General features: G+C 39.7%; 1 protein-coding gene across 2 annotated transcripts in view; it reads right to left on the bottom strand.

Moving 5' to 3' along the window:
* Positions 1 to 830, bottom strand: part of dcbld1 (discoidin, CUB and LCCL domain containing 1) — a 38926-nt gene extending 38096 nt beyond the window's left edge. For both annotated transcript variants that reach the window (XM_084082447.1, XM_084082448.1), the window contains exon 1: positions 624 to 830. In XM_084082447.1, the coding sequence (XP_083938573.1) occupies positions 624 to 696 (73 nt within the window). In that variant the 5' untranslated portion in view covers positions 697 to 830. The remainder of the gene's footprint in view (positions 1 to 623) is intronic.
* Between the last annotated feature and the right edge of the window lie 20687 nt (positions 831 to 21517).

The raw sequence follows: 21517 nt of genomic DNA, 5'->3' as shown, positions 1-21517 counted from the left end.
TACTACATCTACAGCTAAAAGAAAACACTGCATTATGCCACATCTCATTGGAAATCAAAAGGGCAAATAACTTCATTGCAACAATGCAGTGGTGTAAAGTAACGATGTACTCAATTATTGAACTTAAGTACAAATTTGAAGAATTTTCAGTACTTTTACTTCTTTTACTACTCCACTACATCTCAGAGGCAAACATTCTACTTTTACTCCACTACAATTATTTTAAAACTTTGTAGATATTTATTATTACAAAACATACATTAACCAATTCATCCCTATATACTTTGGATATTTAAAAATAGTCGACCTACAAGCTCAAAGCGAGCTTGTAGATCTGCTATTTTCAACAGATTTTTATACATTTTGAAACACTTGTGAAATTCTACATGATCAGTACTTTCTAAGTTTCTATCGTTGATCTTTAAGTACATTTTTATACCAACATTTATTGTACTTTTACTAAAGTTTTTGAATTCCAAACTTTTACTTGTAACAGAGTATTTCTACATTGCAGTATTGATACTTTTACTTAAGTAAAAAATGTGAGTACTTTTTCCACCAGTGCGGTTGCGTTGGAAACTGGTGGCTACCACCTCAATCACAGCGGTTGGTTGTACACTTACCTGATGTTTCACCGTGCGTATAAAGTATCCATAAAAGAACAAAGAATCCATGAAGTTTTTCGTTTCCCGACATCTCGGTTCATGTATAGATCGAGTGTTTCGTCGCGAAGCCGCCAACGTGGAAACATTAGTAGCCGTTATATTTTCCCCGGGATCATTTTCTTTTAGAACTGATCAAACCCGCTGCTACAACTTCCCTGATCCTACTCATCCACACGCTGTAGGAGGCTAGGCTGAGCTCAATGTTGCCAGATTGTGCGAGACAAATAAGCAACCAGGTCTAGGAAAACAAGCCCAAAAGAAGCGACAATTAAGTGCACTACTAGGCCATGAGCACTTTTAAACCTATGCACCGTATATACATTGAAAATAGCCGATGCAAGTTCGCGTTGTCGAGCTTATAGATCTGACATTTTCAACAACAGCAAAAATCGGGAGAAAAGTGAACATTTTGGAATATTTCAAATCCACAAAATCTGGGGGTCTCTTTCCATTGGGGTCTTCAGGACCCCAATGTAAACAAGCCAGTTTCCAAGTGCTTTCTTGGGTTTAATCCTTTTTAGCATCCCTTTGTAAATATAACTGTACGTCTTTCTGTGCTTTTTTTGCAAACTGCTAAATAAAGTATTCAATCAATCATCAATGACACAACATATTTATTCATTTGGGGGTACTTGACAAGAAAATGTTCGAGAACCACTGGTTTAAACAACATTAGGAAACAAGCCCAACATAAGCAACTACACTTTAGGAACAACTTAAGCACAAAAAAACAACCCGCAACTACACTACCAATATTTACAAGCAACTTTACAGAAAAAGAAGCAGACATGGCAACACTGGCTGGGCTCCGGCGGCTCACACCACTGTCAAATAAACCACACTAAAAACACAGAGCTGGAACCCTCACAGCTTCAAAATAAAACCCAAGGTTTTAGTAATTTGCGGGATAAAAAAGGAAAAGGGGGGGGGGAGTATAATTGCAATTTAACCATTGTGTTCGTTTTCATTACCTTGACCTGTTTTACATTTAATATGAATATCATTGTTTTTGGCAAATTTAGCAACTTTATTTTGAAGGCAGAATTGTACAAATTCCGGTTTATTATGGACAGCTGACTGACTTGGTGCAGATTTTTTTCCATGTTTGATGTGGAGGCGCCACCAAGCGATGAAACGACTACTTACACCGTATAGGTTAGATCGATCAATCAATCAAACAAACAAACAATCAAACAACCAATCAATCAATCAATCTCAAGATTAGAATACATCTTAATAACTTATTATTTTTTGATTATTCTCAAAATGAAATGAAATTATAGCATTATGGGTTGACAACAATTAAATAATATAGCTGCAAGCAGCGATAATACGGGGCCAGGTAATGAAGAGAGAAAAAAGAAAGAAGCAATGATAAGTAATATGCACAATAAGCCATTGAAACATAGAATACTGAACTTGAGAGAAAGAAGACCATGCAGTTAACATGAGGATTTTAAACCCTCACTAACCCTAACCTCAGTAAAACAACGCCTAAGCCTATCCTCAAGACACACTATGTGTTATCCGAATAATGCCAAATTATGATCACCTCAATACATAGTCGTGGACAGGGATCGAACCAGCAACCTACGGACTCCAAGACTGCCTTTCTTCTCATTGAGCTAGATATATGGCCTCCCTGATAGTGTCTGTTGATATTTATAAGTATTTCCGTTCATTTTGAACCAGGCCTCTGTGTCCCGAAAGACTCTAGATCACTGGTTCACAAACCATTTACCAATAAAGGCATTTTTGTGTCTCCTCAGAACGAAAACTAGTGAAAGTAGCCGATCTACAAGCTCACAAAACGTTGCTATCTGAAAAGTTGTGAGGTTGTAGATCGGCTATTTTCAAAATGAAGTATATCATACATTAAAAGAGAGACAAAACTATAAGTAATATGCACAATAAGCCATTGAAGACTGAGCTTAAGGTCATGTTTTTTGCAATGCCACCTCTTACCGAGAGAGAGAGAGAGAGAGAGAGAGAGGGGGGGAATAGATTGAAGAGAGATGGAAGCAGGTTGGATTGATTGGACATCTCAACCTATTGCCATTAACAGGAATCGAACCCTCAACCTTCGGATTGACATGCTGCAACACTACCTATAGTGCTATAGCTTTGTCCAGGCTGAGGTTGTCTGTTGAAGATAAAACTGAACCAGTGAAAGCAGCCGATCTACAAGCTCAGAAACACGTTGCTATCTGAAAAGTTTTGAGATTGTAGATCGGCTATTTTCAGAATGAAGTATGTCATTCATTGCAAAAACATAACCTCTCAAATAAGCATTTCATGTTATCTTTATCAATTGCATATGTGTTCATTGATACAGTCTTGTTGTTTGCAACGCACTTTAAATTAAGTCTGCACCAAGTGAGGCTTGAATCGGCTACCTTGATGTTGTGAGACATTCACTTAAGCGGGAAGCCATTGGACCAACAGACCTGATCTAGTGAAAACGGAGGTCATACAGATGATACCATTTCACGCAAATAGCTGAAAAATCCTGGGTTTAAGTGTTTTTCAAACTGCTCAAAATTGCGGACAATCTAAGGGCGGAGCTTACTGGTAAAAGTGATACATGTGTTCCTCATGAGTCAAGGCACATGTGTAAGCAGGTTTAATGGCTGTCGGCCAAACGAGGCATGACTTTTGCCTGTTTAAAGTTTACATTTTCAAAAAATTGCTATAGCACCCCCCTTTGACCAATTGGAGTAAGATTGGTTTCAGTGATATTTGGAATGACCCTGTACATTACTGCAAATTTTCAAAGAAATGTGAGTCTGCATGTATGTGTTAGGGGCAGATGAATAATTGTCATAAAACTGCAATATTCATTGGCTCATTAAAGCTTCATTTTTTCACTTAGAAAAAATCCGCTCGCACCGTTTTGTCAGCATAGGTCCAAAGTTCATGTGTAAAAAGTTTCGTGCAGATTGCTCAAAAATCCTAACCTGACTCTGTCAAATGGAAGAAGCTTGCAACACACATTTTGTTTCACAGCCTACTTCCATCTGAGACTCCTGAAGCAGAATCGATGACAGACGGCATTTTCATTTTTTCAAGCTACTTGGCAGGTGATTGGATGGTCCCGCCCCTAGCAGCCGCTGATTGGTTAGAACACGCAGCGGTTCGGGCAGCTTTACTCCCTGAGCGATCCCAGACCTCCTTCCTGAAATCAAATGCAAATGAGATTTCCAGAGGGAGGGGGGTTTACCAGGCTACAAAAATCCCAGGAGGAGATAGATTTTAACAGCTTTTCATGTAATTCAAAATGGTGGTAGATCTAAAGGTCAGAGGTCAAAAGTCAGAGTGTGAAAGTTGTTCATCATGAGTAGACGCATATGTGTATTGAAGTTTCATGGCTGTAGGTCAAACAGGGCAGGGGTTGTACCTGTTCAAAGTTGGCATTTTCAATTGAGTGCTATAGCGCCACCTTTTGACGAAAGATTGTGAGATTTATTTCTTGATAGTTTTTCATGACCATCTATCATATGGCCGAGTTTCGTAAAAAGCGTATGCACGGTTCAGCCAGAACTGGCAAAAACGGCAGAAGAAGAAGAAGAAATGGAATAATGCCAATATCAAAACAGGTCCATGCTGGAAGCCTGGCCCCGTAATAATAATAATCATCATCATCATCATCATCTATCTATAAACCTCAATCTATAAACCTCATAACACGTTGTATCGTATAAAATATCATCAGTGAACTGCGGTTATGAAAGTAACCTTAAAAGGTTTAAGTGGTTAACCTGCTCTCACCCCTCTCATCCTCTTCTCCAACCCCTCTTCATCTCTAGCATTATGTCATTGTATCCCACAGATATCAGATGATCTCCGGCATTAAACACATAACTCGCCGGCTCAAATCAACATTCACAGGCTACTATGTGATGACTGACAAGGCTGGACAAGGCATTAACAAAGCCACCGTAGGGCTGTAAACGCGTTGGTGTTTTGTGGGCTCATAAAGTTACCAAGCTGTGTGTGGCAAACATAGGCATGACTGCCAAACAAAGACAAAGAAGGGACACCCTGGTGGTTGCCCTGTTTGTGTCTTGACTGCATAATCCATAGAAATAAATTGAACAGACACATATTATATTATTATGGTTTCCATAGCTATTATCAGGTCCCCCATAAGTAGGTGACTATGAACATAGAAGTGGGACACTTGTGACCAATCTATATTTGTATATCTATGTCATGTAGTTATCTCTGCCAGGCCAAAGGCCAGGGACAAAGATTATGTTTTGGCCCCTGACTGTCTGTCTGTCTGTCTCTGTGTGCGGAGCTAATCTCTCAAACCACAAACCATCAACGTGGTAGTGGTGCTATACCAGCTCACTTGATGTTTTGGCCTATGACCCATAGAGCATTCACTTTTGACCATAGGCATAGGGACACCCTCGTGCCTTGCCATGTTAGTGTCCTGACTGCATAATCCATAGAAATACATTTAACATAATACTGTACACAGAAGAGGAAGTTATCAATCCAAGTAACATAATATACTGTGTGGGCCAGCTCTTTATCAGCACTGAAATATAATCAGAAAAGGTCACATTATGCCACTTCTCTCAATGAAGCTGCAAAGATGCCTACCTACAGGCTACAACAAGAGCCCTCATGAAGTCTTAGAACTGACTAAGAGTCCTGTTAGTGCCCCCTAGAGGCCATGCTGCTCATTACACTGAACCACATGGAATCAAAAATAGTACCAACATTAAAAACCTACCAAGTGCCTTTTAAATGACAAATAAGTGGAAATTTGGCCTAAAGGGAGTGCTAGAGGAAAGTGGAGTTTTCTCTCATTCTATCAGTCTTTACAGATTGAGAGGGAGTGTGGTTGTGTGGAATGACACAAAACTGTATTGTGCGACTAGACAATAAACTGTTATTCCTCACTCTTCTTCCCTTCCCACCTACCTTCTCTACCTTCCCTCTGTATACTTGTTCCTCTCTTCTTCCCTTGCTTCTGTTGTTCTGTCCTCTTGTCCCTTTTCCAGGCTGAAAGAAAGATGGTGGCTGAGGCTGATGCAGAAGCACGAACTCCAGAAGAGTTTTTTTGAGGAACGACTAAATCGGGCCAAGAGAGCTCAGTTCAGTAGGTGACCTGTCATGGAATCTGAACTGCAAATGTCAGCAAGAAAACATCAGTCTGTCTGTAGGCTAATAAAGGTTTCGGTATCTCAAGACGTTGAATATTTCTCTGCCACATGCAATTACATACAAACTGATTGATTGATGTACTTCATTTAGTAAGACTTGAGAACATCAGTACATGGAAGTACAAATTCACAATACAAGGTCTACTAAACAGACTCATTAAGCACTGAGCTTGTTTAAGATGAGATCCCCATGCACACAAATCATGATGAGACTGACTGGCAGTCTGGCAGAAATGCCACATGGACAACTTGTTCCATGCCTGCTGAATTGTGACTACCTTGCAAGAACAAAAACTAAAACTTTATGTACATGGTTATGGGCAGTTTGCCAAGGATAGTTTTATAGAAAATATTCTACTGTGGCACCCAACACATGGCAAAGGATGGCCAGTCAGGTTGTATAAAATAGAGGTTAATCATGCTGACCAATTTCAGATACGGATCTATTTCCTGCTGCAGCACCTTACTAAGTACACATAATGTAGTCTTATGTGGTCTACTGTATGTAGTTCCTAATAAATATTTGTTCCATATTGACAGTGGAGGAAAAACGTTGTCCTCCACTGTCAATATGGAACAAATATTAGCTGCGAACTACAATCGACGAGGCAGTAACAATTAGGTTCTCAGAGAAACTAATTGTTGCTGCCTCCATTACCGTCCCAGCGCTTTGTAACACATCCTTGTTTGTTTACTGGGATATTAAAACATACATACAATAAAAGTAAGACGGGAGGGGCCGTCTTACTGATTGGTTTCATTGTTTTTATTGTTTGATATAGCTGAAGACAGACCTGCGAAACAGGCCGCAGTGGGACCATGGGCATGCTACTGAGAATCCACAGGCCTGGCCACCTCTGGTCCAGTTCACCTCTGACAGAACTACACCCCTGATTTATACTTGGTTGCGTGCTTGTAGATCTGCTATCTTGAGTGTGAGACACTGGCACACAATTAAATATAAATCAGGCTTTAGAGATAGCTATGGGGGAAAAAAACAGCAACCAGGCTGCAAACTTTGGCACTGAGGCTAATACAACACCATCTGTAAGCAGTGGGTCAATGTATATTAATAAATAGATTTCAGTAAATATGTTCTATATATGTTCCAAATATGTTTGTTTTGCTATCGAATGTCATTTCACTGGGGTCCCCCAGGAGTATACCTGGCCCCTCCCTTTACTCTCTATGCTCAATAACTTTGCTGAAAATCCTGGAGAAAACATTGAGTGTCAGGTTGACAAAATAAAAGCACACCTGAGAAGCATGTCAAGGTTGCAGTGACAAAGATATCAAACGTTAATATGAATTTAGGTCTCACACACTTAATGCTGGAGCCTTTAATTCAATCCTAGGAAGCATCAAGTGTGTGTGTGTGTGTGTGTGTGTGTGTGTGTGTGTGTGTGTGTGTGTGTGTGTGTGTGTGTGTGTGTGTGTGTGTGTGTGTGTGTGTGTGTGTGTGTGTGTGTGTGTCTGTGTGTGTGTCACAATTTCCCAAAAATAGCAGATATACAAGCTCATAGCGCGGCATGAAGTGACGCTCTATTATTTTTGAAATATTTGGAAAAACTTTGCTTTGAATATATATATATTTCTTTTAAGCAAACAGTTTTGAGATGGGGTGACCAAATATATATAATTTGACATGAAAAACTTTTGAGCACCACTGATATAGCATTGATTGATTGAATACTTTATTAACAGTTTGCAAAGACAAGCACAGGGAAGTACAGTTCAATACTGTCTGTTAAGAGGATTTTAAACACATGAAAGCACTATGGCTTGTTTCCATTGGGGTCCTTTGTAGGCTCCTCAATTAATCGAAACATATGTTTTTTAGAAAACTGTTTTCAGAAGACTGTAGAACCAGCCTCAGGTCTTAATGGGTGTTAGTTAAGACCTACCTTCCTACATGTTGTCGTCACGTGGAAACCTTGTATCAAAACCATAACTTTTCAGGAAATTGGAAAATAGAACCTGTGGTCCTGTGGTTATTATTTACTCACAAGCTCTTGTTTTTTGGACATGTTGTTAAAGGAAAACATTTTCAAAGATCTTGTAGAGTGCCTGTTGTACTACTTTTGCGTGACACTATCATACAACAATATATAAAATAGGGCATTCATTTATGAAGAAAAAAAGAAAGAAAAAAAGGTTTCTGCCCGACAGTGACATTATTCAGACATGAATGCTTTGCAAAAAAAAAAGACGAGGACAGAATAGAGAAGAAAATCAACAGCAGAGTCAACAGGCGGAGCCGACCTTCGACGGCTTGCACTTGGATAGCACGGAGAGAACTATCTGGTGCATTGGTGTCTTGGGTGACTTTACGGCATACTTGCAATGAAAGGAACACTGATAAGTACACTCACTGTTTATAGTTGGCACAGCGACATTCTGATCCTATGCCTGATTTAGACGAAGATAGTATTGAAAGAACTACGTAGTATAGTGCATGGGTAACTTTACTGCTCAACTTACAATGAATAGAACACTGATGAGTGATTTTTAAGTTCACCGGCTGTTTGTTAATTTGTGGTGCAGCAACATTCTGGTCAATCCTCAGCAAGTCTCTGTGGCGTTAGACTGAAAGAACGAGCCCAATCGATGGTCTTGAAGGGCGGAGCCAAACCCAGGCGCTGGATTCCAGCGCCTGGGTTTGGAGCACTCTGATTGGTTAGGAGATAACAAGGTCCTAAGACCAGCGTTCCTGCAAGGTTCTCCCAGGCTTTTTTTCTTTTGAAACAAAAAAAAAGGCATGGGTTTCCGAGGCTACTGTGGCGTTGACAGAGATGAGCTTGTTCATTGATCAGGAAACATCGCAAATGTGTCGGATGGATTTTCCTTTTCCTTTGTGGCACCAAATTATGCCTTAAATGTAACTAAGTTACGCCATTATTTTAGAAAAGGTAACTAAGTAACCGAGTACCGGTACTCTAATTGCAAAACTAACAAGTTAATTTTAACGCTATACCCCCTGGTCCTGATCATTACTGTTTGTACCGTACCCATCAGCAACACAAACATTTCCGTATGTGACTTCAATCTGATCAGATAAAAGTTAACCACTTGAACTAGAGGTGTAACGATATAGTAACTGCATCGAAAAATCGATTTTAATTTTCAACAATCTACTATATCGATATGCAAACAGCAAAATATCGTATCGTTTGACTTTGTATCGTGTCGAATCGTTTTGCAATGCAAATAATCGTATCGAATCGTTTTGCTATGCAAATCATCAATTTTATCGATACTAAGTTCTTGTGCGTTGTATTTAGCAATTCTAAGAAGAAAAAAGAGAAAGAGGGGTCCCCCCCATTGCCAATTATTTATTAATAATTATATAGCCTAAATAAGGCTATTTCACAAATACAACTAACTAGGATATTGTGCAAAATACAAGAGCCAAATTGAAAACAAAACTTTTAGACTAGGGGTCCCGGACCCCCTGTTGAAGACCCCTGCCGCATTGGTCAAAAAGTGACTTGATGTGGGCAAGCAGACACGCATGCGTGCTCATGCACATTCAGTTATACGTCATTGTTTTTCAGTCTGTTGCAAGGTTGTAATAGTTTTGGATTTTTCATTGTAGTTTGGTTTTAGTTAGTTTTGACAATTATTTTTCTAATTCAGTTAGTTTTAGTTAGTTTTGACATTATTTCTTTTCTAATTCAGTTAGTTTTAGTTAGTTTTTAGGGCGGGTTTGCTAGTTTTTGTATCTCTATTTCTATTTCTAAGTACTCACATTTGTTACTTAAGTAGCCTAAAAGTATCAATACTGCAATGTAGAAATACTCTGTTACAAGTAAAAGTCCTGAATTCAAAATTTACTTGAGTAAAAATACAAAAGTATTGATATCAAAATGCACTAAGTACAAAAGTAAAAGTACTCATTATGCAGAATGCCATTTCACATGTTTTGTGAGCTTGTAGGTCGGCTATTTTCAAATGGCCGAAATGACTCTCTAATGATTAGAGAGTCCAAACAAGTTTAGTTATCCTGGCAGGTGGAGTCATAGATGGTCACAGAAAGCAAGTGAGAAAGGTTCTGTGTAGTTTGTACATCTGTGTATCTGACTACATTTCATCAGCAGTATCATATAATGTAACTGTTTGCTATGCAAAAAATATATATAATCAGGATTCTAATGATTTTCACATTATGGACTGCATTATACTGTAGGTGCATTAAGCTACTATAAATGTAAGTCAATTGTCTATATGGAGCCAGTTATATTACCTGGTGTGCATCTAGCTCCCTCTGCTGGACTCTCTGTGCCATGTGATTTGCAGCCTCCACTGTGTGACCAAATTAACAACCAGACATAAATAATTACATAAGACAAGACAGGTTTTACTCCCAGTCAAAATATCTTTAGAAGAGCCAAGTTTGGGTGAATCACATTCCTTCCATGCTACAAAGCAATTCAATGCCAGAGAACTCTAAAATGGCTAAAGGGCAATAAGTAAAACATTTTTTTAAACAGCATATTATTCAATGCCTTATTCGATCAATATATCAATGTCATTGAATGATGTCATTGCATTTCTCTCTCTCTCTCTTTTTCCTCAGTCTTAAACTGACTTGTTGGTATAATGGAATTGTAGTTATTCCAAAGAACTACACCTACATCTGACATTGTTTTAACTGTCTAAGTAGACAAACAAGACAAGCCCCTAGTGCAGGGGTCTTCAACGTTTTCAGGCCAAGGACCCCCTAGCTGAGAGAGATATGAAGCAGGGAGCCCTTACTCTATATTGTATAAAATTGTGTTTCAGATTAACTTTTTTTTTTTAACAGTCTGCTCTTTTTTCCCTCTACACCTATAGCATCTTTGCCAAAAATAGCCGATCTGCAAGCTCTCAACGCCTCGCAGCGCGAGGCGTTGAGAGCTTATAGATCTGCTATTTTCGGCTAATGTTCCCCTCAGAAAAGGAATTCTAGGGTTCAAGTGGTTAATGTAAAAAAACTAAATCCTATCACACAAAGATTTGGCGGACCCCCTATAGTAGCTCTGAGGACCCCCTATGGATCCCGGACCCCCTGTTGAAGACCCCTGCCCTAGTGAGAGCGAGGGTGGGCGGGGACTTACAGCGCGTTATGACATCACACAAGTGCTCCTGCATGGCGTCGGTACATTTGGGCAGTGCATTTTCATTTGTTTCCACCACCATCTTCTGGAGGTTCTCCAGAAGTCTGCTCTCCCCTGTGGCCTCCTCTTCTCCTTTAGAACAACCAAAGGGACATGATCTGTTCATTCTCTCATGTACATTTTAAACTGACGTTTTTGTTGGGATGGTACTGCTGATTTAGGTCAATTATATTCACTTATTATTATAATTGACGATCTATAAAAACACACGGTAAGAAATGTATGAACTTGTACCACACAAACCTATTTTTACAGTTCTGCTAAGTCAGGGGTCTTCAACAGGGGGTCCGGGACCCCTAGGGGGTCCTCAGAGCTACTATAGGGGGTCCGCCAAATCTTTGTGTGATAGTATTTTTTTTTTTTACATTAACCACTTGAACCCTAGAATTCCTTTTCTGAGGGGAACATTAGCCGAAAATATCAGATCTTCGGCTAATGAGAGCTTGTAGATTGGCTATTTTTGGCAAAGAGGCTATAGGTGTAGAGGGAAAAAATAGCAGACTAAGTTAAAAAAAAAAAGTAATCTGAAACACAATTTTATACAATATAGAGTAGGGGGTCCCTGCTTCATCTCTCTCTCAGCTAGGGGATCCTTGGCCTGAAAACGTTGAAGACCCCTGTGCTAAGTCATATAAAAAATATCACATGTAGGCCATCATGTGACAGTTAGGGGCTAGGGGGGTGCCCCCCCCCCCTTGATCTGGAGCTAGATCGGCCACTTGGGAATCGGAAGGTTCCCTGTTTGATCCCCCGGGTTACTGTCAAAGTGTCCCTAAGAACCTCCTACTGCTCCTCATGAGCAGATTGGTGCCTTGCATGGTTTCCGCTGCCGTCTGTGTGTTAATATGTGTGTGAATGGGGGAAATGTAATACACATTATTTTTTAAGCGCTTTGGAGAAAGGCACTATATAAATCTTAATCTATATAATCTATATCTTGCTATGATAGAAGTTAATAGCTCACACCACTGTTATTTTTTCCCCTTCATTACAGGAAACAGCGTTTCTTCTTTCTGTTCTTAAAAAAATAAAAATAAACATTTGATTTGTTTCTTTATGCTTTCCTCTTTATGTACTTGTTTATTACTTATTTTTTTATGATCTTCCTTTTTTGTGTAAAGCACTTTGAGCTGCATTCCATGTATGAAAGGTACTATATAAATTAAGATCATTATCATTATCATTACGAACACAGATTAGACTAGCTTTCATCAGATACACTGTGGCTTCCCAAGGATGTGTGTTACAGTGAAAACCTATTTAACATCTCAATAACAGAGCATATGTCAGTGTTGTGGGTGTTCTCCAGCTCCGACAGTGCATCTGTGACTTGCTCAACGTGGTTTACCTCAAACTCCCTCACAAAGTAGCGAATCTCTCCTTGGGTGATGGGCCTGTGGTCCAGGAGTCTTGACTGAACTGTCTCCTACATCTATGGGAGGAATGACGGTGAAAACAAGAAGATTAAAGGAAAGACCACGACCGTTGAGGTAATAACTTGTGGGCACTAAATTGTTTGATTATTATAGTGGACTGTCTTGACATTGCCTGGCATCCCCATTTTGGCCATCGACATTGTGAGGTGCTGTGAACTTTTTTTGAAACAGGGCTTAGATGTGTCTTTATCCAAACAGTCAAGAAGCCAAATGCACTTTCTCACACACACACACACACACACACACACACACACACACACACACACACACACACACACACACACACACACACACACACACACACACACACACACACACACACACACACACAGGTATCAATTTGTAGTGGTGTTTCGTTGCCTTCAATCGACCTTGCAAAAAATTGATGCACAACTGAGGTTGACAATATAACTTATGCTATTGGGGTGGTTGTATTTGGTTTGGTATTCTAGAGATCTCTCCAGTATAAAGTATGGATCTGTATTTGAGTTGCATTTCAGGTAACTCAAGACATTTAACTGGTCAAACTGAAAATGAGAAATTAAATGATAAAGTAGTCAGAACGTTGTTAGTGAAAAGTGAAGACATTTCACTAATCACACGTTTTCCTTCAGAACTTTCAAATGGATATGAATTAAAGTACTAGAGGACAATATCTGACTCCAAATAAGTCACAGAAATGAATTATTGGGTGAGTACACACGGGGCGCCACAGCGTTTTATGCCGCCACAATGAGTCTGCTACCCGCGAGGGCATGGGGGTGATCTATGGCTGTGTATCTATCACAATCACAATATCACAGCCATTCTAGGCCAGGGCAACATCAATACCTAAACACAGTGTACCTGATGGCCCCCATATATCTGTGTGCCAGTGGGTCTGATCCAGGCAGCAGTCCGCCACCACTGGCGTAATAAAGGAAATCATCAGACTGCGTTGAAGACACCTCCAGATCTAAGATGTTCTCAATGACATCCTATGGAGACACAAGGAGCCATCTGACAGTGAGCTCGGACAGCACAGATAATTCTCATTCTACTGCTCTGCCACCAAAAGGTGGACTGCCCTGACACCATCCATTAAAGGATGTGTAACACTGGTTTCTTTCAAAATTGTCCTGAAAAACATCTATCAGGAGACCACAAGGGGAGGTAAATCGAAAGGAAGTGTCATTCACTGCCACCGTTTTTCCTTTTTGTAGTGTAGTGTTTTGTACTGTATTTGTTGATGACATGTATTGTCATTGTCACAGTATTATTGTGTTAATTTGTTATGCTACATACAGTATGTTGATGAATTGACTACATAGGACCACAATGGAAACAAGTCAGTCCCCAGGACTTTTTTTGTGTTATCCTTTTAGCCTTAATGTCTTACTGTACCACTAACTGTTTACATTTCTGACTAATAAAGTATTCAATCAAATCAATCAAAGCTTTGACAGCACTGTTGCTTAAATCTGCTTATATAATACCACAGGCAGGCTATGGTTAAAATGCTCTTTACACCCGTGATGTACCAAAGAAATATGAATTAATATACTTTAGCTTTTTTTTATGTTACTTCACAACATTATTACATAAAGGTTGCCTTATAGTCTCAAAATGTGACAATGTTATAAACTCACCTTAGAGATTGCTGCCAGTCTCAGTGGCCCTTTCAGAGGTTGGCATGGATCTGGAGAAAACGCAGTTTTTCACAGAGCGGACAAAGTTGCCGGGAACCTCATCAGGATGGAAGGCTTCTGCAGAGGAATGAAAGTAGACGACCTTATTATACACCACACCTTGTATATCAAAATGGTAACAGGAAAAGTGGGCACCTCGATGTAAAATTGTCTATTTGGTCGAAAATGTAAAGAGAGAGAGAGAGAGAGAGAGAGAGAGAGAGAGAGAGAGAGAGAGAGAGAGAGAGAGAGAGAGATTTGGAAAAGGGTCTTAAGCAATGTAAGCTATAAATGATTAGTGAACATGAATGAACATTTGACCATTAAGGTCTAATATTTCTACAATTGCTAAATTGCTACAAAACCTGTATTTCCAATCATTTTGGGCATAAACAAGAAGTTCAAGGGTACAGTTAAGTGTGATTGTGATGTACCGTGCATGTTCAAATATGTACACTTTACTTATTTTTTTACATTTTGGACAAAATAGCAAATTTGAGGTGCCCACTTCATTAGTGCCTACTCTTTCTTAGTGCACACTCTTCTTATATCTATCAAAATAACATTACTGTGCTCTAAATATTGTATTTTTTTAAAACTGTAAACCAGAGGTCTTCAACAGGGGGTCCGGGACCCCTAGGGGGTCCTCAGAGTTACTACAGGGGGTCCGCCAAATCTTTGTGTGATTTTTACATTAACCACTTCAACCAAGCATCCCTATTCTGAGGAGAACTTTAGCCAAAAATAGCAGATCTACAAGCTTGTAGATCTGCTATTTTTGGCAAAGTGGTTTAGGGGGAAAAGAGCAGGCTAAGTACAGAGTGAAAGGTCGGGTTTACTAAGTATTGTTTAAGTGCATGGTTAAATGTCTGGAAATACACATCAACATGAATCCAACATGATAGTGCTGTGAAACAAGTCTATGAAGCTGCCTATGAAATCCCTGCTTTATCTCGCTCTCAGCCAAGGGGTCCTTGGCCTGAACACGTTGAAGACCCCTGCTGTAAACCCATAACATTGAAACATATTTTACCTGACATGAGCTTCTTCACTTCAAAGTCATGTATGTGTGTGTCTGAACTCCTGTTCACATAGAGTGGAGATGTCTGTCTGTCTGTCTGTCTGTCTGTCTGTCTGTCTGTCTGTCTGTCTGGATGATCAAAGCTGTCACCATCATAGCTGAGACAACCAGGGTTCTTCACACTTTGACAGAACTTCTCCTCCTCAAAGCAAACAGCAGGCTTCACCATGTTAATGCTGGTCAGTACAGCTCCCATGACACAGATTACACCAAACAGTAATTCAAATCGTATATAGCTTGAGAACCTGCAGGTGGAAAGACTGGTGATGCGAGGTTAGTGATGATGTAATAAATAATCACTTATCAAAGTGATTTGAACTCTGAGCTCTGAGATGTCAATATTTACTACTGCTTCCGGGTGTGACACAGCGTGCGTTGCCATGTTTTGTGAGAGAAACAAGCAACCAGGTTTATGAGAACAAGCCCATTTCCAAAAAAATCTTGGAAGACATTTTTAAAAATTAGGAATATTTTAGAAACCAGTACTTTTACTTCTACTCCACTACATCTCGTATACAAATATTGTACTTTTACTCCACTACATTTATTTGAAAACTTTAGTTACTATATAAACTATGATATAATGAAACATACATGAACCACTTTAGCCCTATTTTATACCTAGGCTATTTTCAAATATTTAGTACTTTTACTTTTGGTACTTTAAGTACATTTTGATGCCAATACTTTTGTACTTTTACTGAAGTAAATTTTTAATTCTGGACTTTTACTTAACAGAGTATTTTTATATTGCAGTATTGGTACTTTTATTTAAGTAGAAAATGTGAGTACTTTTTCCACCACTGCTTTTTTGACTGAACACTAAATGTTTTTGCTGGAGCAAAAAATATATATATAATATTATAAATATATAAGTAAAAAACCCCGCCCCCTGCTACTGAGACCCGGGATAGAAACGCCCACATCGGACCGCGCGCTTTTCGGTAAGATCAAAGGGTGACGTCACTCTCTCTCTTTACGCACTTCGCACGAGCGACCGGCAGCAGGGAGAACAGCGGGACGAATTGTTTGTTAAAGTTTGTAAAAAGACTATTATAGTGAACTAAACAACTCATACTGTAATATTATATATGAGTATAGGTTATCAGTGTTATTGAAGGTGAAGCAAGCTACAAAAACAAGAGAATTGTCTCCAAAAAGGTGAGTTTTCTACAGGTGTTTGTTGTTAGTTTAGCTAATAAGTGCTTATACATTAAAGGAATTGATGACGTAGCATGTCATTTTCACGTTTATGTTACTTGGTAAAAAGCAACAACTATTCAGTATGAAGCATTGTTTGATGTGAAGTGGATATATGTGTTTTATTTTATTGAGGCCTATAGTCAGTACTGTAAAAAATAACCGAGTACATGTACTCAAGTACTGTACTTTAAGTACAATTTTGAGTTTTTTGTTTTAACTTTACTGGAGTGACCCATAAGGGTCCATTTGGTTCCATTTGTACACTCTCAGAGTTACAGAACCATAAGGGTCCATTTGGTTCCTAACTGTCCCCCGACCCCACTTTGAGAACCAATGCTATAGACCAGTGGGTTTATAACCTTTAAAAAAAAAAAACTTTACTACCTTTACAAGACATATATTCATTTAACAGCCTCAATATTTAATGCAGATCCAGCTTCTCTATTTTAAAAAATATACTAAAGGGACCAAATTTAGGCTGTTATGCTTACCTTGATAAATGTGGTAATGTAGTCCCAGGATGTTCTGACAATTTATTTACATTATGTTTGTTATCTTTCTGGATATTTTAAATAGCTTTGAGTGTAACACTAATGTCATAATTATTTATACTGTACAACAGGATATAAATAAATGTATTTTTGTTAAAATTGATCTACTTTGAACAGAACTATCCCTCAACTATATTTCAATCACAATACATGTTTCAACAATTATTCAAAATTTAACTTTTTTTATTCCTTAACTTATTTTTCACCTCATATTGAGTGAAACAATGGAGAGGTGCAGGTAAGAGTCAAGAACCAAACCAAGATATAACAATTTGTTGAACTCTACTATACTTGTGGGTACACTTTGCTATAGACAAGCACAGACACATGTATATTTGACTATCATACACATTCTGATCCCTCCCCACACACACACTCAGTTTATTATACACACGCCACACGTACACAGTACACACACACACACACACACACACACACACACACACACACACACACACACACACACACACACACACACATACACACACACACACACACACACACACACACACACACAAATATGCAGGATTATGGTGGTCTGGACGGGAACCACAAGGATTAGTACTAGAAGACAGTTACACAACCAGAACAGAGGTACAGCAGGCAGGTAGAAAGAGCGCGCACGCACACCTTGTTCCACCTCAGACATAGAGCTGCTGTCACAGGACAATAATAATAGCATACTTCTCCTTATGTTTCTGTACAGCCTTTCTTTCCCTTTTTGTTCTATTCCTCTTTTGATGAGAGGAGATTAGGTCAGTCCACATCATGCGTTTTTTTGTCACCTTGTCAAAGAAAAACTAAGATGCTGTGTAGAAACCATGAGAGTGATGTCAGCACAGATTGTACATTTGCCAAGTCAAACTCTTGGAAACAGGTCCAACATGGATTCTTGGCCACAACAGACTTATTCAGCACTTCTCATCATGTACTGTAGTGTAACAGTGTACATTTGTGTGTGTGTTTGTGCGTTGCAGGCGGGGAAGGGGGAGCCTCACGTCTTCAAGGAGAAGACGTTCAAGAAGAAACGTCAGTGCAGCGTGTGTCGCCAGAGCGTGGACAACGTGGGCTCCTTCTGCCGAGGTGAGGCTCTGTCTCTGTGTATTTACATACAAATCAGGTAGATAGAGTGACTGATACATAATATTAATAATGGTCAAACTTGCTGCTTGTGTATTGGCGAAACAGCTCTGGTATATTGAATGCTCATCAAATTATTGGCTTATGAATGAGACAAAAATAATAATCAATGACTTCAAGTTTCCATGGGGTGAGTAATTGATAAAGTCATTTTCGGGTCCTTGTCCTTGGCCTCTTGTACCCCCCCCCCCCGGCCACCACTTTGAGCTGGAGCCTGCTTGAAGTGGTCGGCCATTGATGCGCTGACCTGGGCCTCTGTTGCCTCTGCGAAATTCTCCCGAACAGCTTCTGCAAGACAGTGACAAATATCTTTTGTTAATGTATGAACGCCCTCTTGTTTTGCTGCCCACCACCGGACATATTATATTTCCGCATCAGGCCATTGGTGAAAAGTCTGAAACAGATAAAAAACTAGAAAAAGTGCTCCTCGGAGCACAGGTCTCCGCCAGGTCAGGTAGGTTATTGTGGCCTCCTGGTGGCGCTATAATAGGCCAATGTGAAAAGGGCGGCATTTCTTCTTAGGCCTTTCAATGGGACACTGCATTCATGAGTTGAGGCATTTTGTTCCAAAAATGTGTTTTGCTAAATTAGACCTGCTGGTGGCGCTATAAAGGCCAATGTGAATGTGAAAAGGGGGGCATTTCTTCCTCGGCCTAGTGGGAATCTGCATACAAACTTTCACGGAAATTGCACATTGCATTCATGTTTTGAGGCATTTTGTTTAAAACTGACCAATCCTGCAAACTTTGGAAGCCACTGTAAGCCAAATAGGATGGAATATGAAATATCGGACAGATCCATCAGAATCACATGACTATGGAGATACTGTGTACCAATATGCGTGATTTTTGGACAGAATCTGAATGAATAATATCCAAAAATGTATTGTACATAAGTCGGCCTCCTGGTGGCGCTGTAAATGGCAGATGTGAAAAATGCAGTGCAGATGTTTTTCCTTGGTCTCTAGGGAGTGTGCGTGCAAAGTTTCACGCAGATCGGTGCAGTTATAGTTAAAAATGCAAATCGGCGTGTTATAGCGCCACCATGAGGCTGATTTGAAACATGTCAAGTGGCATTTCTTCCTCGGCCTTGTGAGAATGTGTGTGTGCAAGTTTATGGAAATGGCAAGCTGCGTTCATGATTTGAGGCAGTTTGTTCAAAACGGACCAATCCTGGAAACTTTGGAAGCCAACCTTAGCCAATGAGGATGGAATATGGGAAATCGGACAGATCAGGGTTGATCACATGACTATAGAGATACTGTGTACCGATTTGCATGACGTTTGGTTGAAAACTGTAGGAGTAATGGGGAAAAAGAGGTTTTGCACAAATCGGCCTCCTGGTGGCGCTATAAATGGCCCATGTGAAAAATGTGGGGCAGAGGTTCTGAATTGGCATCCAGGGAGTGGGTGTGCACAGTTTCGCAGCGACCGGGTCAACGGTGCCGGAGATTAGCTGGTAACACACAGACAGGACACACGCACGCACGCACACACGGACGGACGGACGGACGGAGGGTAAAACATACTCTCTCGCCATGCCTTCGGCCTGGCGGAGACAAAAATGCAGATAAATTCTCAACAGCATGCTCTAGCAGCTTGTAATGAAGACAATGTATAGTATTGGTATCAAAATGTACTTAAAGTACCAAAAGTAAAAGAACTAAAATGTTTGAAAATAGCAGGTCTACAAGCTCACAACGCGTCTCATCGCCTCAGAATTGTACTTAAGTATAGTACTCCGGGATCCCAAATTATATTGTAAAATCAATGTTGATTTAACTCTGAGAGTTATAGACCCATAAGGGTCCATTTGGTTCCTAACTATCCATCATTTAGCTGGGGACCGCCCTGGAACTCCCTCAAGGACCCCTGGGGGTCCCCGGACCCCACTTTGAGAACCAATGCTATAGACCAGTGGGTTTATAACCTTTTTTTAAATTCAAGGACCCCCAGTTTGATATGCATGAGCGTAAAAATGTACCCTCACAGGGTGTTTTGCAGTTAACACATTAAGACCGGGAACGCATCTGTGTAATTTTTACATTTCTTTGGCTATTCAAAATAGCAGGTCTACAAGCTCATAGCGCAGCACAGAGTGCCACGCTATCTGCAATGTTTTTGAAAAATCGTGAAAATGTGTGCAAATCTTTGAATACATATATCTTTTTGTTTGTTGAAAAAACATATTTTGCTATGCATGTATTTTGCCGCAGAACCCCATCTGAAAATACTTTCTTCTGGTTAGGTTTAGTCATAGTTTTACTGAGGTTAGGGTTAGGGTTAAGGTTAGGTGTAGTCATAGTTTTACTGAGGTTATGGTTAGGGATAAGGTTAGGTTTAGGCATAGTTTTACTGAGGTTAGGGTTAGGTATTGTTATTGATGGGAGAGGTTTAAAAAGGCAAATTAAATGCTCTTGTGCACTGGCCTATCTATCACTTCCCAAAAACTGTTCCAATTGGAGAGATGTGTAATGATTTATTTTGACCACCAGAGGGGCTCCTCCTAAATTGTGATCATGAACTATAATGGAATAAACTTACCAGTGAACTTTGTGAGGCATGTTCACTGGGGGCTGTGCATGGCAGGGGCGTCCAACCACCCTGAGTCCCACCTTAGTTGGACCGCTTACCCACACTCATCCACAGTCTCATTGTAAAAGGGTACAGGACTTGGACTCAAGGATTAAGAAATGTAACTAAAATGAACCCACTGTTGTGTGTTACTGACTTTGTGGACACAGGTCTGAGCCCACAGTTTACAGTCTATCAGGGCTTGGTCTTCTGTGTTGGGCCATAAGTGTACAAAAGTGTCGTGTGCATGTTATGTTGTAAGCTATAGATAATGTATAATATATGATATATAATGACCTAGTATGTAATAATAATCCAATAATCGCACAATTAGTTTACAATGGTATACCTATGATAATAGTATAATATAATGTTATTATGTTATGTTATTTGGGACCCCCCCCAAAATAATCATATTTGAACTGGGGACGCCCCCAAAATAATCATATTTGAACTGGGGACCCCCCAAATAATCACATTGAACTGGAGACCCCCCAAATAATCACATTTGAACTGGGGACCCCCAAAATAATATTTGAACTGGGGACCCCCCCAAAACAATCATATTTGAACTGGGGACCCCCCAACATAATCATATTTGAATTTTGCTTTTTAGTTTGACATTTGTTCAGTTTGACTCGGTTCCACAGATAAATATTATGAAAGTAGCCGATCTACAAGCTCACAACGCCTCGCAGTGCGAGGTGTTGTGAGCTTGTAGATCGGCTATTTACAAAATGTTTGCCTTTATTAGGTAATATTTGACAATTTGGCCAATGTATCACAATATAGTATATTTGGTTACTTTGGACGCAGTAATTATTATTAGTTTATTTTTATTTGTCATTTCAGAGGTATTAAAAAGGTC

The sequence above is a fragment of the Gymnoscopelus microlampas genome (assembly GCF_963454915.1).
Source record: "Gymnoscopelus microlampas genome assembly, chromosome: 16".
NCBI lineage: Eukaryota > Metazoa > Chordata > Actinopteri > Myctophiformes > Myctophidae > Gymnoscopelus > Gymnoscopelus microlampas.
Note: the sequence above shows the minus strand (reverse complement) of the source record. Positions and strands in the feature narration are given on the sequence as shown.